This window comes from Tasmannia lanceolata, unplaced genomic scaffold (genome assembly GCF_043159265.1).
Source record: "Tasmannia lanceolata isolate RefF3 unplaced genomic scaffold, GAP_Taslan_0.1 ptg000019l, whole genome shotgun sequence".
Taxonomy (NCBI): domain Eukaryota; kingdom Viridiplantae; phylum Streptophyta; class Magnoliopsida; order Canellales; family Winteraceae; genus Tasmannia; species Tasmannia lanceolata.
The window spans coordinates 2,815,933-2,832,201 of NW_027518696.1; the positions used below are offsets into that span (position 1 = coordinate 2,815,933).

Consider the following 16,269-nt stretch of genomic DNA (forward strand, 5'->3'; position numbering starts at 1 on the left):
ATATGGGTGACGACAGCCTTGTTCAGCTGAAAAATGTCAGAACAATTACCAATGGAGGACACAAAAATGATGAAATTTTCAACATGACTCGTGCCTTTATGAAATTGTCAGTAAAAGCCGGACGAAAATGCCATTTTCTTAAGCAACACATTTTACTTTCCCACTTTTCCACTTTTCCCTGTTCTCTTTTTTTCTACTTTTCCATTTTCAACTTTTTTTTTCGCTACAAGTCATCTTCCTAATCATTCAACCACCATTGTTGCTGGAAAGTCTCGAAAACTTGAAATGTGAGTTCATTCCCATCTATCTCTCTGTATCTAGGTTTTGTTTTTCATTTGTTTAAGGGTTTTGCATTTCTCCTTCTCCCTTTTAATGGCGGATGAGGAAGATGAATCACAAGCTAGAAAGCAAAAAAACGGTGAAAATGAATGAGTGAAAAAAATAAGAACTTTTTATACTAGATAACCCCAATCCCAGAGAGTTGAAAACCCCCTTTCAAAACTCCAGTACTATCGGGTAATTTTCAAGGAAGCCAATTTGGAAATTGGTAACCCCATTTTTTATACTAGACAACCCCAATCTTAGAGATTTGAAAACCCCCTTCCAAAACTCCAGTATCCTCGACCAATTTTCAAGGACTTGATAAATCCATTCGGAAATTGGTAACCCCATTTTTATATTAGATGACCACAATCCTATATACTTGAAAACCCCCTTCCAAAACTCCAGTACCTTCGGCCAATTTTCAAGGACTTGATACGTCCATTCGAAAATTGGTAACCCTACTTTTGAGAGTTGTTAACCCCCTACCAGAGAGTTGATAAACCTTTCTACTACAAAACCCCCATGCCTATAGCAACTCTTCTAATGGCATTACAATTCTGCTCATGATGGAAATAACAAAAGAAACGTATGTTGTATTCGTCAAATGTGCTTCATGTATTACGTCCCAATTCGTGTATTGCAAAAACAATTAAGTACATAAAAAAATGTGTAGCCATCCATTTGTGTATTACATCAAAATTTTCTTATACAACCAATTGTCTTCCAAAAAGTGAGTGAAGCAATCCATACATTATCTCCGTAACACATCTTAAAATACAAACCACTTAAACCCTAAACAAGATAAATAAAAAACAGATGAATGAAAAATAGTGCAAAACCCTAAAAAATAAAAAAAAATAAAAAAACCTAGATACAGAGAGATAGGTGGTAAGAACTCAACTTTCAAGTTTTCAAGATTAAGCAGCAACAACTGTGCCTGACTGATGAGGAAGATGACTAGTAGGGTAAAAATTAAAAAAAGGTAAAAATGGAAAAGTAAAAGAAGAGGGAAGAAGGAAAAAAAAACTAGGTGAAAGTGTGAGGTAAATGCCAAAGGGCATTTTCATCAAGCTCATACTGACGAGACCACTTTTGTCCCTCGTTGATAATTTCAGAAAAGGATGGGTTCTCTTGACAATTAGTCAGTTTTGTGTCCCCCATTGTTAATTGTTCCAAAAATGTAAAGGGAGATGATATTTTTGCCCTCCTGGAGGATGATTCACACCCCTTGTAACGTGAATCGAGGCGGACTTTTACTTTTTTAAGGTCAATTCACCTTAAAAGCGATGCGAATAAATCCTACATGGGTGAGACTAGTAGGTGAAGAACGAACCCTTGAGGTACCAAGCTTATCTATTAAAAAAAGAACAACTAGGCAGAAAGTACATGGGAGATCAATGGTGACGATCATTTCAAGAGTCACAGAAAGAACCATGTATATCAGATCAAGACCGCTGATCATCTCATCATGCTGTCTTTGTCCACCGTAAGAATTTAAAAAAATGACTAAAATCAATAGTGCCGGGCATGTTTAATAACCATTCTTAGGATGATTTTATGCTTTTGTCACTCCAGAGTTGTTTTCGTTATTCCACTTGTTGGAATGATTTCATGATTATGAGCTTCATAATGGAATCAGGAGAATCATTATGTTACGGTCCTTAGTGGGTCCCTACGTGTACATTTAATTATTTCAAAACATGTGACACATAACACATTACAACTCCATAGTAGGGTTTGATGGATCAAGGATCAGGGATCATCTGATCAAAGTGCTCAACTACATTTGACCAGAATTGTGGTAGTTAATAAGACCAGTGGATCCTATCACAAAAACAGGGCACAAGTGGGGACTGTTAAAGTATAAAAGATACATATGATGGCCAACCCAAAAAAGGGTCTGTTCTGTTTGAGACATATGATGTCACAAGCATGGTTTTAAATTTTGACCGAAATCCGAAATTTCGATGGGACCGAAACTGAAATTCACTGAAATTCCGAATTTCGCCGATTACCAAATTTCGGCCGAAATTTAGGAATTTCAGTCCGAAAATTTCAGGAAATTCGGTCTGAAATTTCGTTTTACTGCCATTTTTTTAATAAGAAAAAAATTGCTACAAAATTTGGGTCCGAAATTTCGAAATTTCAAACCCAAATTTCGACGCTTAATACCAAATTTCAAACCGAAATTTCGGATTTCTGTGGGGTCCGAAACGGTTACCGAAACCAAAATTTTAAACCATTGTCACAAGTGGGGCTTGTTCGCATTGGGCTGTTTGAGACATCTAATGTTAATGACTTAAAAGAATAATAACATGTATGTATGTTCCCCATCTCAGCCTGGCCAATCCAAGGATCGGGACTTATTTATTTGATGGATCCAACTAACAACACTAACCATGGTCCAGTGGATACGAATTATTTTTTATTTTTGGTAGGCAAGATGTAGAAATGAAGCATGGTTACCAAAACTCAATCTTTATCGGCGTACCAAAAACTCAATTTGGATCGTCGTACCTGCATCCTAAAAAGATGGGTACCAAACTTGGTTCACATATCGTACCTTTTGGCTCATTACTTCAAATGTAGAATGGATGTAAAAGAAATTTTATGCCTATTTCTCCACATAAAAAATGGGTGTAAATTTTTTTTACACTAATTTTAAGAGAAATAGAGCCTTTCTTGAAAAAAACTACACCTTGTGAGGGTACAAAACCCGAGGAACCTTATTTCTAACAATAATAGTAAAATGCATATCTTCTGTTAAAGGTAGATAAGCCGGAATTGAACCTCCGACATTAGTGCTGAAGAATAGTGTCTTTACCGTTGAGCTAGAGGCTCAACCCCAAAATGAATTTATTATATCCCAAAAACACATTTTCTTAATTTTGGAAAACTATATCTGAGATTTCAGAACAAATTTCCCTTGAGGATGGAGAAAATCCCTCGGGGAAGTTCTCGATCGATAAGCCCGATGAACCTTTGAGAACAATGAAATTCCCTCGAAAAAGATCATGTAGTTCTCACGTTGCCTCTGCGTGGAGGGACGAGATTGTCCACGTTGGTTCGGGTGGAGGGCGAGATTGTTGGGGGTTCCGTGGGAAAGCTAAGACCCCGCATTAGAAAAGTAAAGAAATCTGAGCGGGCTCATAAGGGCGTGGAGACCCTCCCCTTAAAAGCTAGGTGAGCTCTACCCGGGTCCCAATAAATTAATTGAAGTTTCGGACTTAAAAAACTTTGCCAAGAATACTTATCAAATCCTTACTATTCTAAAAGCGTAAACCAAGGAAAATTCGTCAACCAACTTTTGCACAAATCCCATTTAAGTCCCACTTCTGATTTCCTACAACTTCCGGATATATCCCCTTTCCTTAGGGCCTTATCGTCGTTTCAGTCTGTGCTTTTACCCCTAGAATACGTCCAAAAATCCTGCCAGTTGTCTCTCCTTTTGCTACACTGCTACGGGTATTTGCTAGGTGTCTCGCATGCATAAATCCTGCCAGATGTCTCTCCTTTTTTGTTTCTGCTCTGGGTATTTGCTAGGTGTCTCTCATGCATTTTCATCTTCTCGCCAGGTGACTCGCATGCATATTTCAACTACAGCTTTACTTCTTTATCGAAACAGCAGACTTCTCTAGGGCTTTTTTTGGGTATCAAAACGCATCTCTACTCTCGGGTTTCCCCTGTCGCGAGTCCGGCAATTTTTACCAGCGATTTTTCCAGGTATTCTCGCTCTCAATCTATCTCTATATCTGTCTTTCTCAATCCCCCCTCTCTCAGTCTCTCAATTTCTCTCTCTTTCAATCTCTCTTCAAGGGTTTTCTTTTTCTTTTTTTTGTTTCAGAACAAATTCTTTGAAATCTCTGCTACCTCTTTTAAAAATATAATTGTTTAAAATCTATAAAAATCTAATACTTTAAAATATCTCTTAATCAGAACTTCAAAATCCATCCTCAGATCTTTAAAACGTCTCCAATTTTTGGTAAAAAAGTATTTGCATCTGACTTTTATTTTTTTTCCTATGGTTTTGTTTAATTGGTTTGTATTACTGAAAGAAGTTGAAGATGATAAAGCAGAGGAGCTTGTAAAAAAAGTGCCCAGTTAGTGTCTTATTGCCAGTGGTGAGCTACCTTATCCTTGGCAAGATTATGGAATTTTTTATTTGTTTCCCTTGGCATCACAAAGCCACGTAAGTGTTGTATAATGGTGAAAGGGTAGAAATATTACTTATCTTTGCTTTGGTTGCAGCGGTTGGAACAACTTCCTCTGAATATTCCTGTTTTGTAATGGAAATGCTTTATCTTATAAATAACATTTGGGTATATTACTAAATGATTTTTTTCCATTTCTTTTCCCATGCTCATTTCATGGGACTTTATTGCAAGCGTTATGCAAAATTGACAAGATATAAATAACATTTGGGTATATTACTAAATAATTTTTTTTCCATTTCTTTTCCCATGCTCATTTCATGGCACTTTATTGGTAGCTTTATGCAAAATTGACAAGAAATGTACGCTTTGTAGAGAATGTATTCATGGAAATGATTGCGAGAAGTACGTGGAGCTAAGGCCTATTAAAGATCACTTCATCTGTAAGTAGTCCAACAGAAAATAAAATTATTGGATCACTAAATATCTAGACATAGTATCTCTTTGAGCGATAGTGGTAATTATATTTTATGTGTAATTAAATTACGTTGCAGAAAAATGCAACTATGTAATGAAGCATACTAAGAAGGAACATCTGTTACATTTGGCAGGTTCAATGGGTGAGGATTTGGAAGAGGAGGCAATGTTTTTGGACCTATCAGTTTCAGATCATTTCATTGCTTTTTGGGTAATTTGTTTGGTTTCAGATCGTTTCTTCTTTTGTTTTAGTACGTTTTGGTTTCACATCACTAAAGATTTATTGTTTTGGGCAATGGCTTTGGGTTTGGGTTTATAGCATATTTGACCATAAACTGCATTTTTTGTAGCCATGTAATGATCTATTCACAAGGTCTTTTATCTCATGCGTGGCCAATAAGTTCTGTAAATTTCATTCTCTTAGGCTTGTGTTTCATTTTATTGCAACAAATCTTACTCTTCTATATGTTTCAGTTTTTAATATCTCTCGTGTTTGTAGGTTTCATTTTTGAAGCTCTCTTGTTTGTAGGTTTTATTCTTCTTCTTCTCCGTATTCTTTTCATTTTGTTACAACAAATCTGAAGCTTTCTTGTGATTAAAAAAATCTGATTCTTTCTTGTAGTTATTTCTTGATATATCAAGAGTTTGGTATTGCTCTGCTCCATAGTCCATTCAGTAGTGTTTTATTCACATAACTATCTTTTTTATATTTATTATTAAATAAAGTTGATTTACTTCAACTTAACGAAAATATTATTGTTGGTTAGTTCATGATCGAATATCATACTTTTAACTAATTTGCTATCTCTCTTTTTTCCCAGATTCTGAATTGTATCTGTAGCTACTTAGAAAATTCTCAGACGGTAGAGTGGTTCATGAGTGCCTTCACACTATTCAAGGGCTAATCACAGATAACGAGTCAACCATTCAGGTAAAATGCAAGAATTTAAGGAATCGGTCTTGGGCCATTTTTCTAGATCTGGATGCTTGAGCTCATGCAATAGAACGAGTCATTCCAGCGTGGATAGCTTTGAAACTGAGTTGGAGTCTGTTCTTCCCAAAAGAGTGTTGGTTTTGTTGAAAGGGATATGTGATGGAGAGGTTGCACCTTTTGTGAGGAAGATTTGTACAAGCCTTGGCAAGAAGCAGCAGCTCAAGCTTCAATACATCATACAAAAACCTCTGAATCTCTCTGTTTGATCCATCAGGGATGTGATGTGGAAAGAAATCAGCTGGACCTTGTTCTTTTATATATTTTTTGAGGGATATAAGTGCTTTGAAATTCAGAGAATGGGAGGCTATTGGGCTAATCTTATTGATAAAATTGGTTGTGACACTAAATATTTAAAAAGTTCTACCTCAGAAATCAAATGAACCAGATCCGTGGTGAAATATTGCCGGAAATTTTCATCAATTCATATTTTTTGGCTATCATCTTTCCTCGGTGAGTAATTGAACCCAGCCCCATCCATTATTCAACTCACATTCAAGAATTGTCTTTTCCTGATCATTATTTTGAGCTAATAATGATCATTGGACGTGGCAACATACAAGATCAAGGGTTTTACTTTTATCACGGGTGACTTTTGTGAGAAGCATTATCTTGGTTAATTTTTTTTTTTTGGGATTGATGTGTGAATACTATTGTTTGCATCCCTCTGTGAATGGGTCTGAAATTTGGATTTTGGATGGCCCTTATGTCTCCTCTCTTGTTTTCTGTACATGGTTATCCAAGTATCTTACTATCTCATTTTTTATTTGGTTATCTTGATATAACAATGTATATATAGGTTCATAGTATCCTGAAACTCTATTCTTTTCATTTCCTTTTAATCTGTTTTAGTTTTATTCAACAATCATATCCATTTTTATAGGTGTAAATTTTAACTTGTAATTTGGCCATTTTAAAAATTATTGATTTATTTCTTACATTAGTTCATAGAATGTATGTTGTAAACTTCTATCTAATTTTATTACTCATTTACTGTAAGTGTATTGGGCTGGAGCCTATGTATTTTGGATGGGGACACCTTGTCCCCTCTTCGCTTTCTATATATTAATAAAAGCCAATTTTCAAAAAAAAAAATCTTCTATCTAATTTTATTTAGATAAATTTGCTATTGCTCATTTTTTGTATTAGATCTTTGTCATTTTTGCTATACTTTTTATATTAAACCTTGGTAGCATAGATATGGGCTTTGGTTTTAGCTGTTTCCGATTATGGGAACAGATACATCCAAAAGTAGTGATGGCCTCAAAAATGTGTAAACTGGAACCTTACAGCATAGCACTAGACAGGATAAAGTCATAATCCATGTTTTCTTTTTCCTATGTTTGGTTTGCCTTTACACATTTTTAGTGGATTTAACTGATGAGCCAACGAACATATTAGGCAGCAGAGGAATGTACATCGGTGCTTGAGCTGGATCAGAAGCACACTGGAGCCTTGATGCTACAGGCACAAACATTGGTCACCCTTTAGGAGTGCCAGTCAGCACCTACAAACGTGACTCAGGACACAACTGGTATGTGTCTCACCTGCTTTATTCCCCAATAGTTTGATACCTTAAATGGCCAATTTGCATGGAGACTTGCATAACATTAACTACATGACACTGGCATGTCAATGATGTATCCAATAGGATGAATGTGAGCAGTATAATGAAATGATGATATAATAAAAATACAATGAGATGTTGTTGTCTGTTTCATTTTCATTTTCATTTCATGAGGAGCTTGTAGGGGAATTGGGGATTTATTTCTTGTTGTTCGACAGATCTGGAGTGGTATGGTGAAATCAATCGGTGAAGGGTGAAGGGTGAAGGCCAAAGTTTTCGATATTCAAGAAGTGGCAAACCAGCTGGAGATGGGATCAGGTTTTATTTGATCATAATTTCTATGGGTGGTTGCTCTATTGCCTACAGCACATGCATGATAATCGTACTGCTTTCTTTTGTTAATGTTGAACTGAAGGTGCCCTTGCAAAAAGCCAGTGACGACTTTGCTGTCATTAGCAGTGACCCAGACAGTCTTTAACGATTCCAGAGAATTCATTGACAAAATTTGTACATAAATGGATGCCTACTGACGAGTAGAATCTTCGCCATGGATAAGATTAGTACATAAATGGATCGTGCCAACTGAAGAGTAGAATCTATTCGTTTACTAGGATGCTTCTTATTTGAATTGTGATGTTATTAATATAACTGTGAAGCAAGTCTTTACTAAATTTTATTATTTAATACCTTAGTTTCACGTTTCACGTGCAACGCACGTGCACTTTTACTAGTAATACTAATGCCATATGCAACTTTTGACTTGTAAAAGGCCATAGAAATTGTCATTTATTTCTCAATGCTAATGAAATATGGTGAATTAGCATCACAAACTCTCAAAAGAAAAATCATACTTTCATGTCTAAAAAAGGGATCTGCTAGGGACTTTCACAGGAAGCATGTCACAGCTGGCTGTTGCATGAGCGAGAGGCCACACATTCTCACTTTTTAGCTGATTTTGTCTTGTTCATTTAATTCATCTAGGTGGCTGCTCTCTCGTGCAACAGCCAGCCGCGAAATGCCTTTCTGTGAAAGTCCCTAGCAAATCCCTTAAAAAATATCATTTTAGGTTTTAAGTTCACTTGTACTGGATATTGTACTTATAATTCAATGCAAACAGTGCACTAATATTTTGATTATTTTCAAAAGGGAAATGATATCTACTCCCCTTTTATCACCGGGGACACCCATTTGCCAGTGTACTTTGCAATCAAAGCCTCTGGATTTTTCTGACATAAAGTACAGGAGCCCCCCTTTTGCCATTGATACACTGACGCTGGATGTCCCTGTGATGAAAAGGGGCTAAATATCACTTCCCTTTCAAAATCATTCTAAATAGTCTACCGATATTGGCACTACCATGTTTTAACAATTGTACTAACTGATCTGTCTTTTATTATTTAAGCTGCCAAAGGCCAGTAGGGTTCTCAAAAAGCTATGAGAAGCCATTTAAGACAAAACGACAAGCTGAGTTTTTGCAATAATTAAGGTGTAGGAGGGCCAATATCAGTAGCCTTCTAGATAGGGAAGTGATATTTACGTTCTTTTTTATTATTAGGGACACCCAGCGCGCCAGTGTATCAATGACTAAAGAGGGGCTAATGTACTTGATATCAGAAAAAAACCAGCGGGTTTGATTGCCAAGTACACTGGCGTTGGCTGTCCCTGGTGATAAAAAGGGGCGTAAATATCACTTCCATTCTAAATATTCTTGATATATCGGATTATGTAAAGGGTGCCGATAGAGATGTACATGGATATGTACGCAACACTCTTAGGCTATGTTCACTTGTTTTCCCAGGAAAGGAAAAGAAAAGGTTTCTCAGAAATCCGACGTGGCATTGGGAAAATAAATCCAGGAAAACTGTGGAGGAAAAGGTTTCCCGCGCCTGTTCACGTGCGTAGGAACTGTGCAGGAAAAGGTTTCCCGAGAAACTGCTTGCCCACCTTTTTTCACTAGTTTTCCCGGAAAAGCAAATCCAACCAAAATAGTGGGATTTGATTTCCCACACTTGTGAGAAAAGAGACATTTCCACATCATTTTTGGCAATTTCCATGTCATTATTATTGGACATTTTCCACTTAGGGTTGTTACTTTCTCAGGAAAGCAAGTGAACACCATAATTCTGTCTTGTCAAGGAAAAAAGAGGCTGTTTTCTAGGGATTTGCTTTCCCGGGAATGCAAGTGAACAAAGCCTTAGATATGGGATTTGCTGGGAAAGCCATTTCGGGGCTTACCTTTGCATGAGAGAACAGCCCCCACATGAATTAAATGAATACGCCAAAATCCTTACTATTCTAAAAGCGTAAAGCCTGAAATTTCGTCAACCAACTTCTCCAAAAATTCCAGCTGTGTCATGCTCCGATGACCTTCGATTCTCCCCTTATTTCTTAAGATCAATCTCATGCGTCTGAACTTTAACCCATTTTGGTCATTTTGTCTCCTCAATTACCCTTATAGAACCGTCCAAATATCACCGTTCATCTCTACCAATGCGTATTTGTCTCCTGACACTACCGCTGATCTCAGCCAATGAACTTTTATCTCCTGAAACATGGTTTTTTGAATCTTTATAGCAGTTTCCTCTCTCCTCAATACTACATCTTTAGTCAAAATTCCCTGCCCGTCCTTCCTCATTTCTTCCAGCTACGTCCAATATCGCCAGGGTGTTTATGTCATTTCCTTGCTGCCTTGCCTCTGAAGATACGTACACAAAACACGCCATCTGTAATCCATATCCTTTCTTTCCCATGCCACCGCTTTCATTCCCTCCCACAAAGCAACACATGTAGCTTTTTTTCTCGCTGGGACATAGAGAATATGGTTGGCTTCGACTAAGGTCCTTAAAAGTTATTCTCATTTCATTTTATTTTGTAGGATTAATATTGTTTCATTTTCTTTTCCTGATTCATTTGTCCTTGGTTTTGTGTAAATGCCTGGAACTAGGGTTTGTTTTTTTGTTTTCCAAACCATTCTCTGTATCCAATTTAGAAAATGTTATTATTCTTTCCTTCTCTTTCCCGAATTGATTTGTGCTATGTTTTGAGTTCCATGTTTTCCTGGGTTTTTTCGTCCTATTATTTGTATGAAATGAGTATTATTTGTTCCCACTGCTTTCCCTATATAATTCATCTTGTAAATGAGTTTTTCTTATTCAGGGTGTTCTTGGAATCTGATTTGAGGATAACCACGCAATTCTGGAGGATTTAATGGTGAGTTTATTTTGTTATTGAACAATGGCTTTTGTAATGGAGGCTTACCTTTTATTTACCATTTAACATGTCAATAGAATTCTTAGAATCCCCACTTTAATTAATCTAGAGACATGCAACACCCTTTACAGTGAAAATAAGCCCATAACTGAAGTTGATGATTTTACTTGAAAATCTTTGCCGCAAGACACCATAAAAATTCTTCAGAAGACATTTTGAGACAGTATAAGGGTTGGTGGGTCCATCTACAAACTAGGGTCTCCTAATTGCCTCCAAGAGAATTATATTGAGTGAGATGCATGCATAATACTAACAATTTGCCATGTATTGAATTATGCATGGGTACTTTAATGACATTTCTTGTATTTCTTGACTAAATGTATTATGCAAGCAGGCACTGTGGGTCACGTGTTTGATCGCACTGTACACCTCCCAAAAAGGGGAAAAGAGATAGCACATTTAGCATCTCATTCAAAAAAAAATTCATGCATTTATCTCCACTAGTTCTATTTAGCATATATGTATGATCAGCACTTTATGTTTGCACATACATATCATGAACACATACATTTCATGATTTCTCCCAGAGTTCTTAGTTTGGCATTTTGGTCCTTTTATTTGGAAATATTCTTCAGGCAGGTTAAAAGGGATGTTGTTCGAAGAAAAGGGATCATGGGCTGATGTGGGAAAACCATACTCACCCTGAGGATACTCCACTTGATCATGTAAATCAAACATTTCCCAACCCTCTTAACTTAATATGATTAGGAAATGAACTAACCTTTATAAAGAAAAATGGATATGGGAAGAGATTCAAGAAGTTAAATTTCTCAGATGGATGTTTCATGTAGTTTATTGAGGGAACACGAGACGTAATTTCCACATCTTTAACTCTCTTTTAGATTCTTTTTCTTTGTCTACATGCTTGGCTAATGGCTATAAACGTATCTCCTGCGCAGGAAATATGGGAAGGCCATTGACGCAAGCATTAAAAACATTGATTTTGTATGGATAACAATTGAAAAACACCAATATGATATTAGTTACTTTATAGCAAAATGTTGCTTCAACTTCCATCAGGAAGAAAACAAATGATACGAGTATGCAAAATGTATTTAGTAATTTAGCTCAAAACACGGAAGAATATTACCATTTCAATGATAAAAAACGTGGAAGAATAGTGTGGCTAAAAGCATGGAATAGTGTTACCTTTTTGTCAAATTTAGCTTGGCTTACAGACATTGGTATCTTCCCACCAGGGTGGAAAGGTGACAATAAAAAATAAAAAGAAAAAAGATAATTAAGGTCTGTTTCAGCTGATAAGGTTCTGTAAAAATCAGTTTTCTGATCTACATATGTATACAATATACATAAATAATATAAAATGAAATGATCTCCCTATGAAGGTATCTTTCCTCTATGCCCAATTCACACTTTTGAGTGCGGTTCTTAAGATTTTGGCACACTTTTGAGTGCGGGTTTTAAGATTTGCTGCATGTGTTGAGGGAAAAATCATGATGAATGGGTTTTCTTTTGAACTTTAAACATCTTGTAAATCTCCTTTATTTTTGAGATTCAAACTCCATATAAGATGAAATGCGAATTTATTCAGTGATAGGCTCTTTCCTGGTGATCACTTATTGGAGGTGGGGTTTTGTTTTACCTTTCTTCGGATGTGGAATTTGAATCGGTGACCTTTATATATTTTTTTGAATGGTCAAAATTTCATTCATATATCAGACCAAGTACATTATGTACAAGAGAAGAAAAAAAGTACAATAGACAAGGCAAAACAATCAAGGAGGAAGAAAATCACATTGCTCCAAGGCTTCCTGATGAACACCCCTTCTAGCAAGATGGTTGGTCACCCCATTGGCCGATCTCCAAACACAGCGAAAAGAAATACCAGAGGACCCTATAATATCGGTGACATTTACATGGTTCTCTATTTAATAGAAAAGGATAAAACGAAATTTCAACTGTCCAAAAATAGGCAATGATGCGTGCAACTTCTCTTCTCGCTAAGTGCCTACCAAGGCTGTTGACTCACTACAGGAAAAATGACCCAGTATTTCCACCCTTTCCAGAGCATCTTCCATCTCTAGCCTTTGAGATTCTTTCTTCAAAAGTATAATCTATCTGTCCAATTTGCAACATTACGCTATTAGTTTTTTTTTTTTTTTTGGGAAATGGTAGCCAATATATTAGAAAGAAGAAAAGGCAGAGATGGTCAGTACAAGGGAATACTTTGGAGAGTACATTAAAGCTAACTTGGCTAAAATAGAGGAAAGTGGCTAAAGTTAACTTTACTGCTATTAGTAGTGACATGCTTTATGTTCTATATTGATTTTGACACAGTATTGATTGTGGACCTTAAGAATTGCTACATGTTTTGAGGGGAAGATCATGGTAAATGATCATGATAAATAGGTTTTCTTTGGAACTATGAATATGTTGAAAATATCTTTTATGTCTAGCATTCAAACTCCATATGAGATGGGATGCAAATTTGTTAAGAAATAATGATTTAATCTCCTTTCCATTGATGACTAAAAGATGGTCATGGTAGGGGTTGGACTTGTAGCTCAATGGATGATGCTTTGTTTCTCAGCCTTGAGGTTGCAGATTCAATCCTAGCTTACCTACCAAAAAAAAGATGGGTCATTGTTAGGCTCTTACTTGATCACTTCTTGGACCCACATGTGTCACATGGATATAACCGGATTTCATCCTATCATGGAACACAAAACAAGGTTGTATATTGTATGTTTAACATGGCTTGATGCGGGTTGGATTGCTAATGAAATTGAATTGCAAAATTCAACTAAAGTGGCAGCTGGAATAGGAAGAAAACCCAAATCTCCTCTTGAACCTCTCTTACAAAAGAAAAATTCCTCGTGCATTCAAAAAATGAATTTCAGATTGTAGTGTCCAATTTATACGAAACTTCCATACAATACCCCTTGCCTTCTAACTTCAATTTGCACTCAAAGTCAAACTTTATACTAATTTTCTAGCTTCGAAGCAACTTCTAAACTATATTCCTGGTATTAACAAAACAAACACAAAGAAACATTGTAAACGAGTAAACTTTCTTGCCTAAACTTCCCCCTTTGAAACACTACTTTTCTGGACTTCTAGAAAAATAAAATAGAAATGGAGATGATATTTTCACTCCCTCCTGCATTACATGCACGCTCCCCTTTTAACCCGATTCGACGTGAAAAGTGGGCAACTTTATGTCAAATCACGTTAGTACAAAAAACCCAATACAATCATGCTTAATTTTCTGATACAGCTATGTTTTTTTTATGTTCTTATTTCATGAAATTTTATGAATGGACATTCTAAGGCCTTTCTCTTTCAGGTAATCGACAAGAGGAAGGTTGTGATGGCAAAAGCACATGGCAATATTTTAACTGCCATTGGATGGCTGGATTGATATCTTGAAATCATAGTAAGTCGGATTTAGATACTATAATTTTAGGATAAATGTTTAGGTTTGTTTTTACTGTGTTGTGTATTTTACAAACATTGCTGAGATGGTTGAATTTTATTTCAGATTTATGGCAGCTCACAATGCATGGAGAGAACTTGCTGAAATATATTTTCCCCACTAATGTGAGACATATTTCCCGTCTATGCAATATGAAGGGTCCTTCATTTATGTTGTTTCTTCTTGTAATCAAGTACAAGCATGGAACCTTTTGTTGTGAGGAGCTAATATTATGTAAACCAACAGTACTCCTATATCACTTAGCTTACGCTGTGGCAAGTACCTTTTGTATAGCTATTTATGTGATTAATGTATTGTTCTCTCTAACATAATATGTTTAAATCCTATCTGCACATCATGTCATGTTTTATTGAGTGCCAAACAAAGTAAGACAATTCAATATTCCTAAATTAACCCTGACCGACCTGCTTTGGATCTCCACCATCCATCATATAGGCTAATATCATTCCTTAAACAAGACCCTCTAAGACTTTCCTAATAATTTATGACTTCCAAAATAGAAGTAACACCAAAATTCATCTCACGTTTTTTTTTTTTTTTCATTTTTTCTTTTTAAATACAATATAGAAATTTATTAAAGGAATAAAATGATACACTGGGTCAGAACTTACTCTACTTGCCTCTCATTTCCCATGGGTACCCAACATGTTGATAGCTATCCTAGGGGGGCGTGAAGAAAGAAACGTGAGCTAATGTCCAGGGACCAACATTATTCCTTGCAGCCCATCTCATACCATTTCCTAAATTCCCCATTTAAATTTGGATTGATATTGTGAGATCTCATTATCCTGATTGAGCTAGCATCACCCATCTAATGAGGAAAAAAAGGGATATTTGGAGAGGGAAAAGAAGATTTGGGAGGTCCATATGTTATTCAAGACCATAATGTTTGCATCCCTTGTAACACATAAAGCCAAAAAATTTGGAAAGTGGATAGTAAATTCATTATCTTGTAATTCATGTTGCAGGTCCAACAATGTTTTTCCTGAGTAGTAAAGATAAATGAAGAACAGGAATAAATAAATAATAAATATGTTGTAATGGTTGATTGAATTAGTAGTTCTTTGATAACCCACCTTTTCGAAATGTAATATTGTTTTTTGGGCCTTTTACCTCTAATTGATTTATTCTGGTGTAAGGTTTGCCAAGATCCACACCTTCTGAATAGACTTCGGCAAGTATATCAGAGCAGTCGGAAGAAGCACCTGATCAAGTAATAGTTGAAGAAAGTACCTGATAAAGCAATAACTAATGAAGATTCTCACTTCTTTGTTTGTTACTTTTTTTAACTGTGGGCTTACAAATAGACCTGCATGTTCATTCTTGCTTGCATAACATTAACTACCTGACAGTGGAATGTCAATCGATGTATCCAATAGGATGAATGTAAGCAATATAATGTAATGATGATATAATAAAAAAAATACAATGAGCTGTTGTTGTCGATGTCATTTTCATGAGGAGCTTGTAGGGGAATTGGGGATTTATTTCTTGTCGTTCAACAGATCTGGGGTGAAATCAATCGGTGAAGGCCAAAGTTTTCGATATTCAAGAAGTGGCAAACCAATTGGAGATGGGATCAGGTTTTATTAGATCATAGTTTCTATGGGTGGTTACTCTATTGCCTATCGCACATGCATATAATCGTACTGCTTTCTGTTCTTCTTAGAGGGAATGTTGAAGATGCCCTTGCAACCTTTGCTGTCATTATCAGTGGCCCAGACAGTCTTTAAGGATTCCAGAGGATCCAAACGTCAATGAACAAGATTTGTACATAAATGGATGCCTACTGACGAGCATAATCTTCGCTGTGGATAAGATTTGTTCATAAACGGATGTGCCTACAAGAGTAGAATCTATTCGTTTACTAGGATGCTTCTTATTTGAATTGTGATTTTATTAATACAACTGTGAAAATTTCTAGGAAGCAAGTCTTTACTAAATTTTATTATATAATACCTTAGTTTCACGTGCAACGCACGTGCACTTTTACTAGTCTGCTAAAAGTGAGGCTTCACTCCAACAAAAGTCA

The 16,269-nt window shown here is 36.1% G+C and overlaps 1 protein-coding gene and 1 long non-coding RNA gene across 2 annotated transcripts; both read left to right on the forward strand.

Annotated features, from left to right (window-relative positions):
- The first annotated feature begins 3,827 nt into the window (after positions 1–3,827).
- Positions 3,828–7,868, forward strand: LOC143853203 (uncharacterized). The gene is made up of 7 exons (XM_077362944.1): positions 3,828–3,899; positions 3,950–4,047; positions 4,851–4,918; positions 5,087–5,163; positions 5,774–6,396; positions 7,345–7,477; positions 7,729–7,868. The coding sequence occupies exons 1-5, from the start codon at positions 3,828–3,830 to the stop codon at positions 5,855–5,857; spliced, it is 399 nt and encodes a 132-aa protein (XP_077219059.1). The 3' UTR covers positions 5,858–6,396; positions 7,345–7,477; positions 7,729–7,868.
- Positions 7,869–9,825: 1,957 nt separating this feature from the next.
- LOC143853164 (uncharacterized) lies at positions 9,826–15,681 on the forward strand. Its single transcript, XR_013237037.1, has 5 exons — positions 9,826–10,347; positions 10,667–10,720; positions 14,088–14,177; positions 14,283–14,341; positions 15,377–15,681. It is a non-coding gene; the product is annotated as an uncharacterized LOC143853164 (long non-coding RNA).
- The last annotated feature ends 588 nt before the right edge of the window (positions 15,682–16,269 follow it).

What these genes read in the sequence shown, in the direction of transcription:
- LOC143853203 (XM_077362944.1), top strand. Translation starts at nt 3,828, where the DNA reads ATGTCTCTCCTTTTTTGTTTCTGCTCTGGGTATTTGCTAGGTGTCTCT. An exon ending in TATTAAAGATCACTTCATCT is followed by an intron (nt 4,919 to 5,086) that starts GTAAGTAGTCCA and finishes TACATTTGGCAG; the next exon opens with GTTCAATGGGTGAGGATTTG. An exon ending in ATCATTTCATTGCTTTTTGG is followed by an intron (nt 5,164 to 5,773) that starts GTAATTTGTTTG and finishes CTTTTTTCCCAG; the next exon opens with ATTCTGAATTGTATCTGTAG.